General features: G+C 47.0%; 1 protein-coding gene across 7 annotated transcripts in view; it reads left to right on the top strand.

Moving 5' to 3' along the window:
- The first annotated feature begins 1,753 nt into the window (after positions 1-1,753).
- The window catches only part of LOC119034429 (regulator of G-protein signaling 6), a 40,332-nt gene continuing 20,470 nt past the window's right edge, over positions 1,754-21,615 (top strand). Inside the window, exons 1-2 of one of the 7 annotated variants that reach the window (XM_037125406.1) lie at positions 1,754-2,158; positions 4,931-5,030. In XM_037125406.1, coding sequence (XP_036981301.1) covers positions 4,947-5,030 — 84 coding nt within the window. In that variant the 5' untranslated portion in view covers positions 1,754-2,158; positions 4,931-4,946. Of the gene's footprint in view, positions 2,159-2,618; positions 2,892-3,987; positions 4,049-4,215; positions 4,407-4,930; positions 5,031-7,334; positions 7,570-21,615 lie in introns of those variants that run through there. The other 6 variants (XM_037125407.1, XM_037125402.1, XM_037125405.1 and 3 more) reach the window with 6 other exon arrangements.

Raw genomic sequence — 21,615 nt, 5'->3', positions numbered from 1 at the left:
GCCTGTTCAATAATTTAGCATTAATGCAGATTATAGCAGGGCTGGCCCCCTTAAAGCAGATTAGAGAAGTCCCTGTCTGTCTGTCTGTCTGTCTGTGTGCCTGTCTGTGTGCCTGTCTGTCACCTTGTTATTAATGATGGCCCTCCTTAATGCCAGAGCAGCTCACTGGACAGGAAGACATGCTGATTGCAGGCGTGGCTGGTTAAATCATAATGCTGTATGGTGGGTGTCCAGAGAAGTAGATGTGCAGTTTGATAGCAGCACGTCTCTTTAACGTGGGGGAAGGGAGGGACACGGTATAAAGGCATGCTCTGCTCCTGCTGAAAAACTATTAGAGAAATGTGTGGGGTAAGCACCGTGGGCTGACGGGTGATTTCACACTAATAGGTACACCACGCACAAGGCAGTGTGACCTTGGTTTCCCTTGGTTACCACATTTACCAGGACCAGGAGTTTGGGAGTTGTTTAAATTTTCTGACTTAATCTGCTTCTTTTTTTCGCCCTGAAGCCAAAAAGAAAAAAAAGCAATAAATGAATAAATAAATAAATAAATCCTGAGCACATTGAACTTTAAATAATGGGAATTGGGCTTTTTCATCTGCTTCGCTTGATATAACGCTCGTTCAAGGTCTTTTCTGCGCGCGAAGAATATTTGAAGCGCCTAAAAACATTTTCAAAAGCAATGAAGAAGGTGGTGGTGGTGGTGGAGGGGGGGGCCTCACAGAGCAAGGACCTTTCCTTAGATAACAACGCGCTGCTGCAAGAAAGAAAAGAAGAGGAACACGCGGGGAAGAAAAGACAGCCGGATGGGTTTCTTTGATAGCTGGTGAACCGGTTGTGTCAACACCAACATCTGTATGTGTGTGGCTGTGTGTGTTCGCTCTCCATGCATGCATTCACAAATTGGCCATGCCATGTATTTCTGGAGTATCTTCCCCGGGGGGGCTTTTGGGATCTCATTTATTGCAGGAAAAAAAAAAAAGGTTCATTCGTTCGGCTTGCCATTTAAGCTTGAATGGTTCCAGAGTTTCCTTGAAGAGAGAAAATGGGGGGGGGGGGGGGCAAACATGCAAGAGTGGAGTAGCTGGAGAGAGGAGAAGCAGAGTACATGTTTGCCATCCTCCAGAATTTATAGTCGTGTGAGGGGAGATAAGAGCTTCGAGAAATATAAATACAAGTTATGGAAATGTGCCTAACTTTGGATCGCAGCCTTCTTGTGGGGGGGGGATAACAAGCAGCCTCTCTGAATGGGAAAATAAAAGGCGCTGCACGCTCAGAGCGTCTGGAATATGTATTTATAGCCTGGCGCCCGTGCCTGTGTGTGTGTGTGTGTGTGTGTGTGTGTGTGTGTGTGTGTGTGTGTGTGCTCGGTAACAGTAAATTGTTTTTATATTAGCATTTCAATATCCTCCTAATGAAATGATTCTCATTTTCAGCATCGGTGGGCGCTGCTGCAGTGTGCATCCCTCGTTCTCTGTCCTCCTTTCCTCTTCACTGTGCACCCACTGCTCTCTCTCTCTCACACACACGTACACACACTCACACTCTCTGCCTAGTGCACACGCGCACACACACACACACACCCTCTCTCCCTCTGTCTGTCTGTCTTTCTCCTCCCTCTATTCTCCTCTTTATATTCTCTCTAATTCCTTCATCCCTCCCCCTTTTCCAACTTGATCTACCCCTCTCTGTTGCACAGCATCTCCCTCCCTCTCCCTCTCTCTCTCTCTCTCTCGCACACACTCGCTCTCTCGCTCTCCCTCACTCACACTCGAGCACATGCAGACAGAGGGAGAGGGGGGATGAACGAGGTGCGCACATGTGAGGCTCTCCTGAACTGCCGGGGCAAGGCAGGACTGGTGAAGAGAGAAGAAGAAGAAGAAGAAGAAGAAGAAGAAGAAGAAGAAGAAGAAGAAGAAGAAGAAGAAGAATAGGAGAAATACTGCAGTGACCAGTCAGCTTCTCTCTCTCTCTCTCTCTCTCTCTCTCTCTCTCTCTCTCTCTCACACTGCTTCACTGCTTTCATCACCCAGTCTTCTTCATCCCCTTCTCTCCCCCTCTGCCAATTATACCATGAACCTGCCTGCTGCTTGTTGCTAAGGGGGAGCCAGCTGGGGGAGCAGAGAGAGAGTGGACCAGGCATTATTTTGTTTCTAAGGTAATGAACGCTTCAGTGATGGCAACTGTCAGGTGTCACAGATGTTGCACTGCACTCGGCTGCTCGCCCGCCGAGCTCGAACGGGGGCCGTGGGACTCACAGTCACACAGCTCGGCTCTGGGTGTAACTGGAGCGCGGCTCGTTGTTTCCGTGCATGTCTGCGTGCGAACTCCAGTTTATTCAGTTTGTTTCAGTTGACTGGGCGTCCATTGGCTTGTTTGCTTGAGTCATTGCAGGGGGGCTCTGCCCTGTGAATGTGTGTGTGTGTGTGTGTGTGTATGCAATGTCCTTTTATGTTTGCCTCCATGTGAATTGGTGTTTGCCGCGCGCTCGGATTCGAGGGGCGTGCGCGTGAGCAGACACACTTGGCGCTGCGCACGAGGGGCACGCTGGTTGGGTGCTCTCTGGTGTCAGTGTCCGGACTGCATCACTTCATGACACGAGCTCTCAATTAACAACTCGGACGGGCCCCCCCTCCTCCGTGGAGTTTGATTCGCATGCTCGAGCGGCTCCATTGGGGAGAAAAGTTGTTCTCTAGAATTACAGAGGCTATTATTTCCTTTGAGCAGGTGCTATGCAATCCATACCGCCTTTGCCTTTCTATACGGGCCCGCGAGGCGGGTGCAAAGATTAGCTGTCTAATGTGCTCAGACTAAAAAAAAAAATAGAAGTGCAGTCGCGTCAGCCAATGGGGAGTGCTGCAACTCCGCACTTCTGGTGGCGATAACAAACAGTAAGGCGAGAGCGGATGGTTACTTATTCACTCATGCGCATCGCCCATGCTCCGTGGTGTAATAGGTTAAAGTGTACAACTACGGCGACAAAGCCACCTCGCATGTCTGCCGTTGTGCAAGCTGGTGGCACGCCGAATTTTAACGATGTCAATCTCTCTCCCCCCCTCCCTCATCTCTCTCTCTCTCTCTGTCTCCACCAGAGCCATTATTTGCAGTTGTTCAAACTTGCAACGCTGCACGGCTACAATTACATAATTCATCCATTCCAAATCCCTCGCCAGCGGCTGGCCCATGGCAAGATGCAGTGTTACTAATTTGGTTAATGTATGAAGGTTTCATATTGTGCGTGTTCATGTTTGCCTGACATGGCATGCTGTCTGTGTACTCCGTGCTTCCCCCCCTTCAACAGCTCATCATGGCTCTTTTCAAACACAAATAGCTGCTGCAGTGAATAGTGAGGCCCAGTGAGCCGTGTGATTATTATTATTTTTTTTTCTCCTGGCGGCTTTATCCTCTCTCGCACTTTGTGTTTTCTAAGTACCAAAAATTATGAATGTGTCGAACTGTGTAATCCACCCCACACCCCCTCACCCTCACCCCGCTTTCCTCCACACGATTAAAGGACGAACAAATGGTTTAACCCCGCTTTTAATGCACGGGGGAGCCTTCGATGGCAAAAGGGTAGACGGGGCTAAGGAGGCACGCTGAAGCCCAGTCGTCAGCGTGCGTTATGGAAATCCTTAGTTAAGCAGAATTAATTCTCCTGAGAGTGAGAGGGAGGGAGGGAGAGGGGGACAGCCTAGAGAAAGTGATGGGGACTGTGTAGAGGTTGTAAATAAATCCCTTAACAGCAGCTCTCAAAGCCTTGGGGAGGATGGGGGGGGGGCTAATCTGGGGAACACAGGCAGATCAGAGGTAACCATGATATGATTGCTGCTAATGGAGTCGCCACTCGCTAACACTTAGCATGACAACATCAGCAGTGACTCGTGCTGACCACAATGTGCAGTGTCTCCTCAGCGAGGGGTTCATCAATCAGGAACACCGCTGTCTTGTTGCTGATGCATGTTGTAAACACACATCTGCGGTGTGGGCTTTAATTGTTGCCATCTCGCACCTCCTGAGCTGATATCCTATACCGCAGTGTACCGCAGAAGTAGGCCACCCTTTAATCGACACCACCCTCACTGGTGGTTTCAAATGTGTTGATTCGATTTTTAATGGGTTGTTATGTAACTGTTGACTGGGCTATGTAAAAGTGGACAATGTTGCATCGTTTTGTCATACATGAACTGTCGGTGTGTTCAGGCTTGCTTTTGGGCTGACGCCACGTTGGGTAGCATATGTTCCAACCATTGGGCCAACGTTCCAACGATGTACAGTCAAGTTTCGCTATTTCAACTCGTCATGTTTGAATTTATCCATTGCGTTTAGCTAACTTTGTTCATTACCTTCAGCTAACACTAACCTAGCAGTCTGGACCGTTCATTCAATTATCTAATCTATTCACTTGGGTAAGTTTTGGCAAAAAATTGTCGCTAACTATTTGAGACTTTTCCCCAATGCTTTTAGTATCTATTTTGATCCTTTAGCCATTATGTTGTTACCTGTTTGTTCCATTCCTCTTAGCAAACTATTCCAAGCACTTATCTACTGCCTAGTGTTCGTGTTTGACAGATATATTTATATCATATTTCATGCAGCCCCTGGTAGGCTCATAAGTACCTGTGTGTATCCCTGGTTGGGAATCACTGCAGTGTTAGAGACTGCAACTTTGAGGCTTAGTTGATATTCACCCAACATCAGCCTACCTGAGCTCTCTTATCTGTCCCTACTGTGACAGGCGTCCCCTCTCTGAGACATCAGCATATATTTTGGCAGCTGAATGTCACGACGATAACAGGCTAGAGGAATGTTGTTCCGCGGGGGAAATAGAACTGCTGACTGATGTTTATCAAATTGTCATTTTGTGTTCTTCCGCCCGCCCCGCTGATGCTGTGCGAATGTGCTCAACGCGCTTCGTCTGTTTCTTCGACAGGACTGGGCGAAAAAAAATGGCGGAGGGATCCAAAGACCAGGGAGGCGTGGGCACCACTGATCCAGAGGAGGACTCCCCCAATATGATCGTCTACAGAAAGGCAAGGCTGACTTCTTTGTGTGTGTGCTGCAATGTGCGGTCCATGTGAGGGGAGAAACATTCCCTGAGAGGCAATGACCCGTAGACAGGCTCCTGACAGCCCGCTGGTCCGTATCTACCACGCACTGGTTTCACTGTCAAACTCAGATGTCAGGAAGCTTCTCTTTCAGCCATCTTGGAACAAACTCAACTCTATCTCTCGCTTTCCCTCGGACCCTCTCCCCACCTCTGTACCATCACTTGTCTGGGAAACTTCGGCCCCTCCAACATTTTAATAAGCCCTCAATCCCATCAGTAAGGGTTCAGGGGCGAGAGGTCCTTTTTTTTTGTGTCGAGGGTAATTACCTCGTCCCCGTGGTGCCTCGCTTTCAATAGCGGCTGTCCGATTGGACAGGGCGAGCGGCATTGGTGGCTAATTACGAGGGTGTTCGGCTGAGAGGAAGTAGCTGATACTCCAGGGCCGGGGATCGGGAACGGCCAATGAGAGATTGGTTATTCCTCCTCAACCGGCGAATAGCTTGTTATCTCTCTGCCAGCACAGTGACAGCCCTTAAAAAAAATAGAAAAAAAAGCTTCTTTTGATCAGACTTAAACCACGGGATCCTCTTCTACCGGCAAGCCTGCTGTCGTGATTATGGGGAAAAGTGTGCTATAAGCAAGACGGAGCAGACAGGTCCTGTCCCGCTGTCCCAGATCTGTTGTTGTCATCCCGCTCCTAATGATTGTCCATTAATAAGAGCGAGGTAAACAGATTAGCGGTGGGATGCATGAGACGGGATGCAAAATAATTGTTGACAGCAGCTGTGTCAGTGGTAAAAATTTCTCTTACGAGCGCACTGTTGTTAACTATGCATCAGCGTGGAGTTTTACAGCTCAGTGACAACTCTGAGGCGTTTTCCTATGTACCTCCATCTTCGTGATGAACATCTCCATTATGCAGCTCACCTGGAGAAACCGTCAGTGATCCGCCTTTTGCTTTTTTCTTCTCCTCCGAAGCTCAATAAGTCTCTCGCTTCTGATAATGATGCTAGTGGGATTGTGTGCCGTGAGCGGAGTGTCACATACGTCAGCAGTTGGCAGCTTGAGGGGTAGTGGAAGTGCGTCGCCAGCAACAATTCACTTGTGTCCTGTAAATGCTCAACCTGTTAGCGTAGCAGTGGGCATCTCATTTCAAGTCCCTGCCAGGAATGATAATCATTCCTCATAATCAAAGCTATGCCCATCCCAGCACAGATGGCTCCTCTTCCCGAACAGGTGTCACAGAGCCGTCAAAGATTTTTTTGTGTGTCTGTTTTTTTTTTTTTTGTTTTTTTTTTGCGGACCGCGCATTCCATTGTTTGCTCGGCATTGTCATTACCCTGCATGCTGTTCCAGAGAAGCCGTCACGCCGCAGAAGAGAACATACTGTAGCTGCGTGTAACACTTGGCATCTTCGTGGATTTCGCAGCAGAGCTTCATTATGTAACGCCACGCATGCCCGGAGGCAGCGCATTTAGGAGGCTAGTTTTTGCTTGTCAGGATGCCGCCTGAGGGAATATTCATCATTTCATGTTTTAGTCATACGCTGTGACAACAGACAGATGATCCTGAGAGTGACAGGATTTTTTTTTTTTTCTCTCGCCCTTGCTGCTTTGAAAACGCGAGCTCGGATTTGAAGCTCTCGAGAAAAAGAGAAAGCAGCTGAGGAATAACAATTTGAGACCAGCTGTGTGATCGTAATGCAGTACCTGATCTTCAATTTTCACTGGTGTGGTTTCTTATTTCCTTGCATTTCGCTCAAGAGCTGAGGATGTTCAAGAGGCCAAACGACAGAGAGGTGCTGGGTCTTTGAGGGCAGAGTGCCCGCGGCCTCTGGACTCGGTGGGTGGGCGGCCTGGCGCAGTGTGAAGGCGCTGCTTGCAGAGAGGCAGATGGCCTCCAATATGCTCAGCCGCCTGGGAAAACACTGGCAGCTTCATCTCAGAGGTCCCTGTCAGCTGGAAAACATCAGTATCTTCCTGCCAGGAGCAACTAGTGCAGTCCCAGTCGAGAGATGAAAATAATTCAAAGAGTGGGCAGCACCTTTGTAAAATGTATAGGGGGTAAAGGTTAAGGCACCTTTACTTATACTCCCGTATCTGTTGCAAAATGATTAAGTAAACGTGTAGGCAGTTAGACGACGTGTGAATGCGATGTATTTAGCCATCCGGGAGGCTGAGTGCTCCATGCAGTGTAGGTGCTGCAGTGCTACTTCGCTCTGTCTCTCTCCTCCCACGAAAAAAAAAAAAAAAGAGGAAGTGAAGCAAAACAATCCAATAACTGCAGGACGTCTCAGTGCCTCAAAAACCCGCGGAGGAAATGTGGTCCAACAGAAGTAGGTTGCGCGCACGCTGCAGACGCGCAGGGCTGCACGCTCGGCGGACAGAACGTGGCGGGTTCAGCGAGCAGGACTGGCGCCAGGAGACACACTAAAACAAAAGCTCAAACCGCGATGAGAGTCACGACTGTGTTGGGAAATGCAATTAAGCTGACGAGGGAGGCTCCTTTACTGCTCCGATGGGGTAAATCTAACAAACTATTAATAGCTAACTTCTCCATGCTCTAAGTGCATGTGTGTGTCTTCCCCTTTTTCCCCCCTCTGTAACTAGAGGGCCAGGGCCGCTGCTGTGACGGCTGCCTGGTCTCTGACACGCTCCGTTAATTGCCGCCGAAGGACTACGGCGCTCCTGCCCTACCGCAGGAAAGTTCAGGACTTGCGCTGCATGCCCCCTTTCGTTTATTCAGGTCATTAATTGTCTGATTGGGTAATTCCTGGCAGTCAACTCATACCTGAAGGGCGGGTATGACAGTCATAGTATGTGTGGCACAATCACGTAAAAAACTTTCATCCACATCAGTTTTACGAGCCATCAGAGGGTAAATATTAGTAATGAGCTCTGCCAGGAAGTTCACTGGTGCCAGTGGCCTTTGGGTACGTAGGCAGTCTGTTAGAGGCGAATACAGATTGGCTGTGTTATTTTATAGCTCAATACACTTCCCCCCCACTGGTGAATGGATGCAGAAAAGTGCCGTGCTCTAAAAACGCCGTCTGTAAGATAAATCAATACAAGAAAATCCACTTTTTAGGCAAGCCGACAAGCGTGGCCGGCACTGTCAGTCTGGGGGTTGGTTCAGTCCACCACTGTGGTCCAGACTGGAGCGGCTCAATAAGCACCGGATGGATTGGCAGTGAAACTTTGTGCAGATATTTATGGTAGTCACAATCATGCGACTTCCCCTTTCGGCATGTATTCAAAGTCCCCGTGCTAATAGAACACTAGTTGTTTTGGCATAGTTACGTGTTTCTTTCCTGTCAAAGCTGCCCGACTGGCGATTCCAAGACTCTCAGTTGGACTTGTGGACAGACTTGACAACAAAAATTCAATTGTGGTATTTATTTTATAGTATCCTGTACAATATGATACTGATACAAATGTCTGCAAAACTAAACTTTTTATTATGTGCTAATAAACTAATGTTAGCATGCTAACCTCCAACAGTGCAGATCTATGGGGGCTGTGGGAAATGTTTATCTACTTAACATTAGCATGTTGCTAAATTTAACACGAAATCCTCCCATCACGCTGCTGGCACGGCTGCAGACTTGTGATTTTCCATTATGTTTCCCTTTTTTTTCGTTTTCTCTCTGCTCTAAGCCTTTCTTCTGCTTCTTGCTAATTAATAATTGAAGCTCATTTCAAGCATTTCCATCTTTGAAAAAAAAAATATCTGGTCCTCTGAGACATCATATCCTCCCATTCATTTATTCATACCCAGCACATATTTTATCTCCACTTGGTATTTTTATCCATGCATGTACAGGAAGGAGGAAAAAAAACCCCTGAAGGATATAGAGAAAATATGTATTTTAATGTCCTGACAAAACACAGTATTTCTAATTCAGCTGGGCAGTTCTTTGAATTTGCTTTTTGCGTTCCAGCATTGCAGCACTGTAACACACGATAGGCTAAGTTTGCTCCTGTTGCAGGGGCCGTGGGTTGACTCACTCAAGTTATTGCATGCGTCACTCCTTCAGAGTGTAAAGATGTTTAATCTCGCAGCTGGAGGGACGGGAGAAGAAGAGATAACTGTCGGCGCAAAACTTAACCTTCCATACCATCCACATCAGCAACTGTCAGCTGGGTTTTGGATGGCTTAGAGACGGGACATGGAGGGAGTTCATGCCACTCCCAACAGTGCGGATATTATTGAGATTACTGAGATATTGATCTCCCTCGAGGGGCGGGAGAAGGTGAAATTACTGTAAACAGCAGCGTCCCATGTTGTCCATTCACCCACCGCGACAGGAAGCTGACAGCTGGTTGGGTTTGGAAGGGCTGAGAGGACTGACTCGCTCCACTTCTGCTGGTCAGAAGGAAGCTTCCTGCCGCTGTCCATGAGTCACACTCTTCTCTCTCTCTCTCTCCCTGAAGTGCCCCTGGGGCCCACGAAGGGTATATCTCTCTTCTTTAGAGACTAACCTCCATCCGAGGTGTCTACGGGCCCACTACTCGCTGTTCCTGCGTGCACTTAACATATCACAGTCCGTCCGAACACTCTTGGATATCACCTCTGCAGCTGCTGGGATGAGCTCTCCCAGCGCTTTATCGCGTATGGCTGTTTCAACGCCGTCTCCACTCGCACCACGGGAGCCTTTATCTGACGCGCTGGTATGGGCAGAGCGATTCAGGTCAGGCTTGAAGCCCGTGTGCCTGTATGCTAAGTGCCAGTGTGGGTTGCTTTCCTAGTTGGGTCAATAAGATAAAACAACAGTAACAGTGAAAAGCTCTCTCTCTCTCTCTAGCTCTCTTACATAACCGGCTCCTGTGTGCTGGCCTGTCACTTCCTTCCCAGTTAAGCAGAAGGGACCAGCGCATGAAAAACCTTGGAAGTCCGCTGGAAAAACAAATCATAATTGGATGATAATTCACAGTGTTTTGGCAGCCCGCGCACTGGTGTTGACAGGATTATTCACCTCATCCACAGAGAATCGCTGTGACTGAAACTAAAAAAAACCTCTTTTTTTTTTTTTTTTCTCCAGCGAGGAAAGTCCTCGCCGTGCCAGCGCCTCTCCTGGTCTCCCCCCCTCCCCTGTACGCACATTGCTGACAGTGTGCTCTTGAAGGAGCGCGTTTAATAGTGCTGCCAGTGTTTCTGCGCTTCAGATTAGTACCGAAGCGTTAGGCTAGCGCGTATGCATGCATAGGGTGATGTTAATAGGCAGCTTGGTGGGGAGTCGTCTGGCACAACTGTGTCCCACTTCTAAATGCCCTCCAAACCCCCCTGAGCCTCCCACTTATCGCAGCCTGCTTGGAATCGCAGCAGAAATGGAGTATGCCTTAAATACCACCTACTGTACTCTGAATAACCTCGGCATCTCTGCAGAACGCGGAGGGGAGCTCGGCGCGCTCCTACAGAGCGGATCATATGAGATTGCTAGAAATACGTCTAAAATTACAGCAATTAACTTGGAGAGGATTTCAACTTTGGATGAAATTCCCATTAGCTGTCTCGGGTTTGATGTGTAATAGCATTAGCGGGGGAAAAACGTTGCCCAATTAAAGTATTGTTGATGATACTGCTGAAGAGTAAACTGTCATCATGTACAGTAAATACCAATGGCTTACTGGAACCGGGTCTGACATTAGTGTGTTAATAGCTGCTGGTCGGCGGGCGGCCTTGCAGGGACACTTTGACAGGTTTGACAGCAGCGACTTGCTGGGCAGACTGTAGCCCCGCGGTCGTCCTGACACTGTGAATTAGTAAAAAATAGGATGTGGGACGAGAACACACTCTCACAGCCCCACATGTTCATGTCGCTTTTTGTTTTTTTTTTCCTAAACGGATGTATTCACGGGAGCACTCACAGTAATTACCAACATTGCACTTACCGTGAGTGTGTTCGAAGTTTCCACCAGGAGGGAATAAATGCACAAGAACAATAAAGACGTGTAAAGAAGATCACAACAGCAAAGTTTGAACAAAAGAAGATGCCAGAGCCAATACACAAAAGTTGAGTTGTTTAAACAGGGCCATGCTCGATATGGGACGATGCCAAGAGGTAACGTGGCGAAACATTAGAACCGCTGGTATGTGTGGGTACCCCAACAGGTGACATCTGCTGAGCAGATTGTACTTAAAGTGTAGGATTAAGCCCAAATGTCGACGAGGCAGTCAAAAAAAAAAACTGCCCTGATGCAACAACAGGACGGAGAAAGGCAGCTGCCTCTATAAAGAGAAAATTCATATCTTTAAATGATTTTTTGGCCACTTGGGGGCAGCGAATTATCAAACTGTTATGGCCGATATGTGAGCAAGCGGCTGCCTAATTACACATCCAGCAGATACAGAGGAAAAATGATCGTATATATGAAGTCGTGTCTGGAGGGCCGCTGTAAAGGAGCAGTCAGGTTCTCAGGAGCTCTTCTGCTTCATCCCTAAAGGGATTATTTAGACATCTTCACAAGGTTGTTTTTTTCTTTCTCTCTCTGAACATCTGTTGAACCCATTGGTGTGTGCTTATATTATTTTCTGACCATGAAACCTAAAAGAAAAAGCCACAGAGACCGACTGATTGACGCTAGCCAGTCAGCAGCTAGCTATGGAATGATAATGGAAGTTACGCCTCTAGCCACATGGTGAATCTAAGTCCAGTATTCACTGTTGTTTTTGCTCTGTTTGGATCTAAGCCAACACCTGATTAAAAAACAAAACATTTAGCTCTGTAGGCGCTAAATGTACAGGGACTTAGGTTATCTCCATTTTTATCCCAATATCCCTGACTTATGAGTGTAAGAGTTTGAGTGTATAAGAGTATTGAAAATAGCTGATTTAAGGACCACTAACGATTCATATCTGCTGTCAAGATATTTAAAGTGCTCTGCCCACTTTTTTTTGTTACAGCTAAAATAGTATAGCTTCTTCCAGTTAGCCTCTCTTCTAATGTAAATATAGGCCTAAATTATGCAAATGTGTGACACTGGTTACATTGTGGTGATACGATGGAGGGCTACTTCAGGAGCAGTGTTTTCTGTGGGAGAGAGGAGCTCCCCTAGGCTCAGACTTCAGAGACCTTTTGCATGCATGAGAACCATAACACGCTGAAGGAAAGAAGGGAACCCAAAGGGTGCCGCGGGTCTCCTTCAAGCCAGAGATGTTTGCCATTTATTATTTTTGCGTGCCTTTCACGGTCCGAAACAATATTCATGGAAGGTTCAGGTTTGTAATTGTGTTAAGCTTTTCTGTTGTTGCGTCATTAAGCCACAGAGATGGATTAACTTTGTGAACTGATCTAGTTTTCAAGGGTGCAGTAACATCCAAGGCTGATGAGCGTCGGTCATTAAAGTGGCTAACCAGATCATTGGTGCGCGCAGTCGATGTGCCGGGCGAGGCGTGAGTCTGCTTTTACTCAATTCGACTGATGAAAATTTAATAGCTGATCGAGCATTAAGGATGCAGCGGCAGATGGTTCATTCCTCCTGCACAATAACAACTTTAAAGGGGCATTAAAAGGCATTACTCCTGATCTGGGACATTGATCGCCATTGTTGAGTTCCCAACTAAGTTTCCAACCACAGTGATTGAATCAGACACATAATGGGTACATTAAATGGAAGGTGTAAACGTTCAGTGTTTGAAGCACTTTTTTGCTGCAGTTACACTGCTGCTGCTATACTTTCCCTCTTTCACAATCTTCTTCATGCTTCAATTTCAGCTGCAACTTTAACTCCGACTCGCTCAAACCTCAGGGGATCCTGTCTGGAAATGCTCCTCGCCTCCCCTTGTCCCATTTTCATTCTGACTACGCGGCTAATCAAAGAAAAGCAGTGTTTTGTCACTGCTGACAGATATTTTTTTTTTGTTGGTGGTACATGTTGTCTTTGAGTCGGCAGACCAGCCAGCGATGAGAATGTCCTCAATATGCTGAGCAGAGATGATGAAGTATAGTTCCCTGATGGAAAAATATAAAAGAAGCTGTGTGCTACTTGCCTGATCACAAGATATTTCTTTTCTTTTTTTTTTTTATGTTTGAATGCCTCATTAGACCGAGCAGAAACTAAAAGACATTGTCGGAGACTGAAAAATATTAGAAGGATCTGGCCTCGCTCATTCACACGTGACACCGAAATGGCTTTTAATTACCTCTGACAAAGACAAAGAGCATAATGGAGCACAGCGCAGCTTGTCACACAATGCAGACTGCTGATCAACACCACTTTCAGCCACCTTACAAATGTACAGTAATTGGAGCGCCATCTGCCAACACTCCCATTTGTATTGTTTGCCGACACATCTGGTAGGTTGATGGATAGAAATGATTCCCCCTGAAAATAGAAGGTGTGACTCAGATGAGGGGACAGGACAGGACAGAGTATCATCTGTGCACTGTTGAACCACAGGTAACGATGGAGCGTCTGTCGCCGGAGCGCAGCGACTCACTGTAATTGTTTCTGGGTCGAGGATGAGGCAGGGATGAGTCACCCGAGCCCCAAATGTTAATCACCGCGGCCAGCTCGTCAGCCCTCGGAGGACAGACCAGACCATTCTGGCCTCGCTCCAGAGCGCGGACCTGCACCCCCCCGACCACGTCCAGTTCAGATTAGACCACCCCTCGCTCTGTAACTTCTGTCTCAGTTACGCTGTGTCATCCAACCTTTAAAAAAGTAATTGGACAAATGACTGAAATGTCCTTGTGTGCTCGTGTGGTTTAGTCATAAAAGGGCCAAACAACCCATTTGTCAAAGCCGACAGCGTTATCCTCTGGTACGCAGGGAGATTTCCAACTGAATTTGTGACGCCGTGAACGCCCGACCGTCTGACATTATGTGAGTGAGTTAGATAAATCAGCAGCAGATTTTCCGAACACACATATTCTCTGTCTTCTTTCCTCCTTGGCTTGGAAATAATAGAATTGTCCTTGTGGGAGACCTTGCCGTGTGCTGACTCCCATTTCCACTCCAATTGTTCTGGCGATAACTCATACAGTGGAGGCCAAAATCTGTAACAAAGCTGTGATTACACTCATCTAACTGAGTGAGAGGAAAAACCCTTTGCATGGGGGGAACGCAGAAAGTGAATTCTGGCCTTATAATTCAGGCTGAAGGCATCCTATTTTACATTTTACACCCTCGCGTACGCGCGAGCATGTCCTCTGAACCGAGTATCACATATCGTCCGCAGGAGCGAGAAAACCTTTATTAAACCCAGCTTCCTATTTCGACTGCTTACACGTGTCAGGCAACATGAGCCTAATTTACTCAGACACTCCAATACATCCAGCTTCGGATAGGACACCGCCGCATTTGCTTTGAATGGAAATTGGTCTTCATTAGCGGAAAAGACAGTAGGAAGGGAGTGCCGAGGCTTTTAAGCTTAATAATCATCAGAATCGATGGGGTTTAGGGCAAAGAGAGAGAGCGAGACAGACGGAGAGAGAGAAAGAGAAGCAGTGACGATGCTGCAATAGGGTGGTAACACGAGAAGAGGCTAACATGGTTATTCCCACGCTTCGGAGGCACAGCTGGCGGCAGGGAGCAAATGCACATTCATAAATGTGTGATGTTTTCCACAGTGAGGGCTGCGGGTTTTGTATAACACGAGGGCTGTCCCCGTCAACTGATGTCTTTTTTTTTTTTTTTTTACACCGAGGTAACACCTTACCCACAAATGTGAGACATATATATTACAGCCCTTGTTAGTCTTTGAGACCACGTCGATTTAGCTATCAAAGTCCTGGGACACGACGACTGCTGAGATTTAATAATAGAACTAGATAGCAAGGCAAAGATGGCGCCTATTCAGTCCAGTGGGAATAGAAGGCCTGATTTTCCACTTAATTCTTTTCTTTTTATATATATATATATATATACGCACAAGGTTAGTATATATATATATATATATATATATATATATATATATATATATATATATATACTAACCTTGTGCGTATATATATATATATATATATATATATATATATATATATATATATATGTATATATATATATATATATATATATATATATACGCACAAGGTTAGTTTGAATAAGGAAAGGAAACAACTACAATGAGTTTCATGCTGCTCTTCATCTCAAGCCAGGTGACAAAATGGGTGCCTGGGTATTTCCTGAGAAAAACAGGTGTCAAGGGTCCATTCTCAATGATAGTGTTATTAAAATGTAACAACAGTGTCAGACTATATGATGTGGACTCAGTGTGTACTCCAGCTTTCCAGTTACGGGTCATCTGCGGGCTTACTTTTGCATTAAATATTCAACAAGAAAAAAAAAAGATAATTATTTCTTCGTGTCAGAGTGTAACCCATGACAGCAATCCAGATGGTTTAACAACAGCCTTATATTTACTTTGAGCTAGACTGGGATGTGAGTTATGGGCTTTCTAGGAATGGTACTGTCTATTTGTACTAGCGTCACACTGACATTTCACACGTGGTTATGTCTATTTTATGGACAGTGATAAGCTAAATCATCTCTTCTCACCAAATAAGGCTGTGTGCTAAACTGTGACTTGCTTTTAAATTAAAGGCCTTACATCCAGCCTCAACAACAAAATAAATAAATGTGTTGCATGCCTGGAAGTTGCTCTTTAGACAATATTTATATATATTGCTCTAAATGTCATGAACTTTCTGCATGTCAGGATCCATTCATTATACATGCGCTTTCATCACAAGAAAGAGCATAAGTGGATGCTAAGTCGGAAACAGTGTCGAAGGCTTTGCGGAGTTTTATCTTAATGACACAAAGTCATCGGCACCCTACCTTCCAAAAAGAATTTGCCAACCTCGCCGCGGTGGTGAGTCAGTGATATTGGGGTTTTCAGAATCCAATACTTTCCCCCTTCCTCTCTCTCTATTATAGATTTATTCTTTTAGTTATTCTTCCTGTGTGATATTTTATTCATGGATTCTGATAGGAATATCCTCAGCTCTGGTCAAAGTGCTTTTTGGCAGTTGCTGTTGTGGAGGAAATTACCAGACAGCCTCTGATGTGCAAAGTCCTGAAGCAGGTGTGGCTGAGTGGATCACCTTCACCGAGACCCTCGCTAAATTACAGCCAGCTGTCATGCACAGATAGCACACAGCCGGGGACGCAAACAGAAGAGGACACTTCACTTCGCTTTGAAATATGTTGAGAGGATATTAGATCACAAAGCGTGGCTAGTCCCTTTCTAGGAAGCTTATTCAATAATTCAGGGGAGGGGTGGGGGGTTTGATGGTTTGGTTGCAATTTTTCTAGCTTTGCAGACATAATAGATGGTTCATTTTTGGCTCCCCTGGGGTGGACGAATTAAAGATTTATAGGCGAATTTGGTTGCCGCCGAGCAATGCATTAGCCGGCGCTGAAGGTGGTCCGCCGACATTATGGATAATCAATCAGCAGTGAGTAAGGATCCGATGTCGTAAAAGACACCTAACCGTAGCTGCGCACGTTTTACTGTTATATCGATTCTGTCATTCAGTGGGTCAAACAGCCCTTTAAGGTAATGCATATCCCGTTATGAAACACCTTTTCTCTGCCTGTGGCGCAGTTGAAGGAGCTTCCCTGGGCCACCTCAGCAGGCCCCGCTTGGTTTCATTAAAAGATTGTTAGAGGATGGTAATTGGTCGGGTGGCGTGTGGCGGAGAGGATGATAGTGTGACAAAGGCCAGCCCTGCTGACATGTCCTCCGCGGGCCCCTATCAGGAAGAGGAGTCATCCCCCACAGGGACTGGAGGCAGCAAAGCACATTACAGGTGTGCGGCGCTGCCAGCTGCCCCGTGGCACTGCGAGATGAGATTTTCACTCCACATGTCAGCCCAGCCGCCCGGATTTCATTACCTGTACCTGCGAGTTGGAAGTAACAAGGCTTTATTGCCAGCACTGGAAATCTGTCACCCGGCAAGAGAACAGAGTTGTTGTCATTGCACCTCGGCAGACTTGAAATGATGCTCCGGGAAACATATTCTGACTCTGCTCAGTAACACACAGACAGAGCTGCTGGCCCAATCTGACGGCCGATTCGACTTGTGTGAGTTTCTAAAAGATTTGTGACCGTCTGGAGGAGGCACACCCCCCCTCCTCGCCATGTGCTCCCATGCGCCTCTTCTCTCTTTCGTAACAGCCCTTTTCACTTAGTCCCTGTGTTGTCACAGTTGTAACACACCTTACCCCTAAAAGCCTGTCAGCATTCTCACACTCACGCTGGAGAATCAACACAGGTAATAGGGACGTCAGGTCTGCGGCAAACAGCGGTGCGTGAGTGACAGTCGTGCCAGCGTTGAAAAGGGGGAGGCTGGAGCCTAATGATACTCAGCAGGGCTATAAAAATCCTCTCTTATACCAGTAGCCGTGACAGGAAATCCATGCATCTCGAAAGGTCAGGGCCCTCTCTTACTCACTGATTGCGTGTGAGAACAGGAGCACAAGGGGAACCATAACTGAGAAACAGTATCGTTTCCGAGCTGAGGTAGAAACTGTGCAGAGGACTGAAACAGATCGTCTCCTGAGAGAGAGGGGAGGAATTAGGAGCAGATGGCGTTATAGAATAATGACTCTAAAAAAAAAAAAAAAGAAAGAAAGGACATTCCTTTAAATCAAAACCGAGCTGATTAAGATGTGATGCGTCATTTGGCTGTGAAGTCTCTCTTCGTACTGACACTATAAGCACTCAGCCGTCTACTAATGATAGGCTAAAGCACCATATGTTTCATTAGGGATGGAGCACAGATGTAACGAGGATGGTAATGCCCACCATCCATCCAGCCATCCGTCCATCCATCCATCCATCCATCCATCCATCTTTCCTTGCTAACCCGGGTTTGGGAAAGGTGTTCCAGGTGCCGACTCGTACTTGGACATGCCTGGAAGACTACAAAGAACAGGCACCTGATCAGCTGGATCTACAGTAATGGATGAAGAGGGAAAGAGTGCCGGTTCTACTTATGTTCAAGCTCCTTACCCTTCGCTCTATGGGCTGAGGACACTGGCGCTAGCGGCAAAGAAAGCTGCCCCCATGTTGCAAGTTGCACTTGGACACACCACATAGACTACAGCCTGTGTTATGACAAAGCATGATTAAATGTTGCAATTGTTGTGACTGCTGTTATCAACGCTGTGGGACACACTGCAAAATCTAGGACGCTTCTCGAACACTCACCGGTATTCTGCCATTAGCTAATGACCGATCGTCCGCCTGGTGTCTCAGGGTCCTAAGGTTGAGCCCAGCTACTTTACAGAGGACGGTGATTTTTGGTCGCTCCACATTCCAATTAGGGTCATTTCCCAAATCTTGTGACCATAAGTGAGGGTTGGATTGTAGATCGACTGGTAGATCAGCTTCCCTCACCACAACTTTCCAGTTGAAGTGAATAACACGTTTTGTGTTTGTGTTTTAGCAACGTCAACAATATGAATTAGAATCTACTGTAAATATTAAAAGGAAGGTGACACTTGGTTGATTTCATCGCAGCACCTGCAGGCCTCTCCTCTCCTCAGATGAGTAAACTCTGCAATGGGCGAGTTCATCTCCTGTGTGTCAGATATCAAGAGCAGGCTTGTGGGCCCAGTGAGGGACGAGGCAGACCTGGACTTGATGACGCCTCCTCTCTCTCTCTTTCTCTCTCTCTCTCTCTCTCTCTCTCTCTCTCTCTCTCTGTAACCCAATTACCACAAGGCCTTAAGGAATGGGACCGGCAGGAGTGGTGTGTCAGGGGACGATGCCAACATCAAAGATAGACAGATGGTCCTGAGGTTTTTACCACCTCAAACCAATCTCCTGCAGATATTATTACACGATTAGCTGCTGCAGTGCCCTAGATAGGAAGCCAGAATGAAGATGTATCGATCGAGACAGTGGAAAAGAATCAAACTGAACTTAAACTCTGTATCACCTCTTTCAAAAAGGCAGCAACAGCCCTCCATGAGCTGCTGAGCTCCTAAATTGGCAGCAGCGGCAGCAGAGAGAATTGTGCCCAGCCGGAGGCCCTGATAGGGGCTCTAAACAGGAGCATCCTCACCCGCATCCTCAAAATAGCGCGCCGTTATCCACTGCCTCTCGCCCATAGCTGTCACACCATTGTTCATTTACACTTTTACATTACAGCGGCTCATCTCTGCCCTGCATAACGCTGCAACTCAGAGGCAAGACCATGCCCTCGCTGAGAGAGAAGCCAATAAATGATAGAAAAGCCCTCTCTGGAAAGAACTTTGCATCTGATAGCAGCAGATGCTTTATGCCTGGTGCAATCTGTTGGCGTTTCCACACCGAGCTGTCGCGTCCTGCCTCTCCCTCCCTGGTTGTTTTTTTTTTTTTTTCATTGCTGCGCACGCAAATACCCTTCCTTTGCTTTTCTTTCCTAATTACAGACTAGTAGCAGCGAGGACAGCGGACCTTATTAGGATCGGAAACTTTAGGGTCCCACAGGCACTCAAAATGCAGGTGGCGTGAGCGTTGTTTGCAGTTTTCCTGCATGTAAATTGTTGTTAGTGAATCATCTCTGAGGTAGATCTTGCAGAGGAGTGAACTGCAGGTAATGTGATTCGCTCCCCCCTGAGCAAATGACCTTTTGGCGGCTGGTCGTAGCTGCGCTTCATTTCTGACACGTAATAAAACCATCACAGTTATGATTAAAAAAAAGCACAGACGAGTTGAATGTGTGGCTGCTGATACCCTTCATTTTCAGACGGCGACTCTTTGAAAAGTAGCCCCTGTATCTGCGCAGGCCACTTTGTTTTAGAGTGGGCTGTCTATTCAGAGGGGCAGCGGACTCCTGTTTTCCCGGCACTCAGGCCCTTAGCAACCCGTGGAGTATCTAACAACAGACGTTTACAAGAGGGGAGATGATCTTTTTCTGTCCTCCTCGAGTCTCATCAACAGAAGGGTGACCTGATGAGTCACTGTGGGTTTGTGGGTAGGCTAACACTCTCCTGCTCATAGCCTGTCTTAGCCTAGCGGCGCTTTTCAATCTGGGTTTTTACACACAGGAAGATTTTGCTGAAGCTCTGATTTCAAGTATCGCCTTTTGATTTGCGGGAGGGCATTAGTTTGTCTTTTTATAAAAAAAGAGAGAGTCAGAAAAAGCACCAACAACAAGATTATCCCTCCCGTCCAAAGAGCTCGATCTGTAATTGTAATTTAGTCGAGCTGGCACCCTGCCCGTGCTGGAGCCGAACTTGACAAACTTTTAATTGCTTGGCTCCTCTCGCCGCTGCGTTGCCATGGAGACATAGAATTTAGGATGACACACACACATACACACACACGCAAACACACACAGGCACCCATCCCATCTCCAAAATCTCCATGTCGCACCCACGTCAGTTACCATAAGGGATCCTTAACTGGCCCGAACAAGTGCCAAACGTCCTCATCAACACTCTCCGTCCCAACACATGGGTCTGCAGCACAGTTGGACACTTCTGGATCTGAGCATGTCTCCCTGAGGAACATCCAGCTTGGGTGGGCAATCAAGCGGCGGCTAATTAGACTCTCGGTGCTGTCCTGTACCTCTGGGCCTCTTTGTCTGGACAGGGTCTCTGCTGTGTTGTGGCCACTTGAGCTAAAGAGACTGCTAATGGCTGGTATGTGATTAAATTACACATGAATCCACAGGGCAACACCTGACTCGAGGAAAGAATGTGACCGGAAAAAAGTTGTGGCAGGGGCCGGTTTTAGCAAAAGGAAGAGACGCAAACCGTGAAAGGGTCTTCATCGCTCTGCAGTGGATTGCTTACGTGGCTGCTGACAGGAAACGCATCCTTGAGAGACCCTGAAGAGGCCATTGACAGGACAATGCAGAGATGGGCTCTGGCGTGCATTTAACTTTCAGAAGGCTTTTTTTTTTTTTTTTTTTTCGAAAAACTACACGACCCAGAGAGATTTGAGTGAATGGGCTCCTTTTTTACCCGCATGCAAACAATTAACTTTAGTGCATTCGCAATCCGTCGCCACTAATGATTTGCGGGGATTACATATGAAAGGTATTGGCATGAGGGGAAAAAAATGGCTTTACTGGAGTGCAAAGGAGGCATTATTTTTCCGCTGCAGGACCTGATGGGAAAACAGTTGTTTATCTCGGCGAAGAAAAAGCCTTTCTCTGCAGGGCATTCCCGCGGAGATGGCAATTTGGAGAGGCGACGGATCAGTGAATATGTCTCTTTCAGAACCGTAAGGGACTCGCTGGATGCCTCGCTGAAATGCAATATTAGGCGTAGCAGGTGATTTGTCGCCGAGAGCTTTTCGAGCAACTGTTTGTGCTGTTCTTGCGCACATGAATGTGCATGACTACGTGTCAGCTTGTGATCGAGTTCGCGCAAACGTGATTCATTCACACGTCCCCGAAAGCAGTGTAAGTTTCCAACCGTCACACTCTTGATGGTTTGGCAGGGCTTTTCCAGTATGCTGTGTGCCGCTCCTTGTGCGGCTGTCAGTGCCTCTCCCCGGTGTGTCTGATCCGGCAGAGAAGCCCTCACAGCTCCCTCATCATGACTTGGCATGCTAAGAGAGTTGGACGGCAGTGGCAGCAGGGAGGAGAGACCGGGGGAGAGGGAAGGCGGATGGGGAGGGTT

This window comes from Acanthopagrus latus, chromosome 16, assembly GCF_904848185.1.
Source record: "Acanthopagrus latus isolate v.2019 chromosome 16, fAcaLat1.1, whole genome shotgun sequence".
NCBI lineage: Eukaryota > Metazoa > Chordata > Actinopteri > Spariformes > Sparidae > Acanthopagrus > Acanthopagrus latus.
Note: the sequence above shows the minus strand (reverse complement) of the source record. Positions and strands in the feature narration are given on the sequence as shown.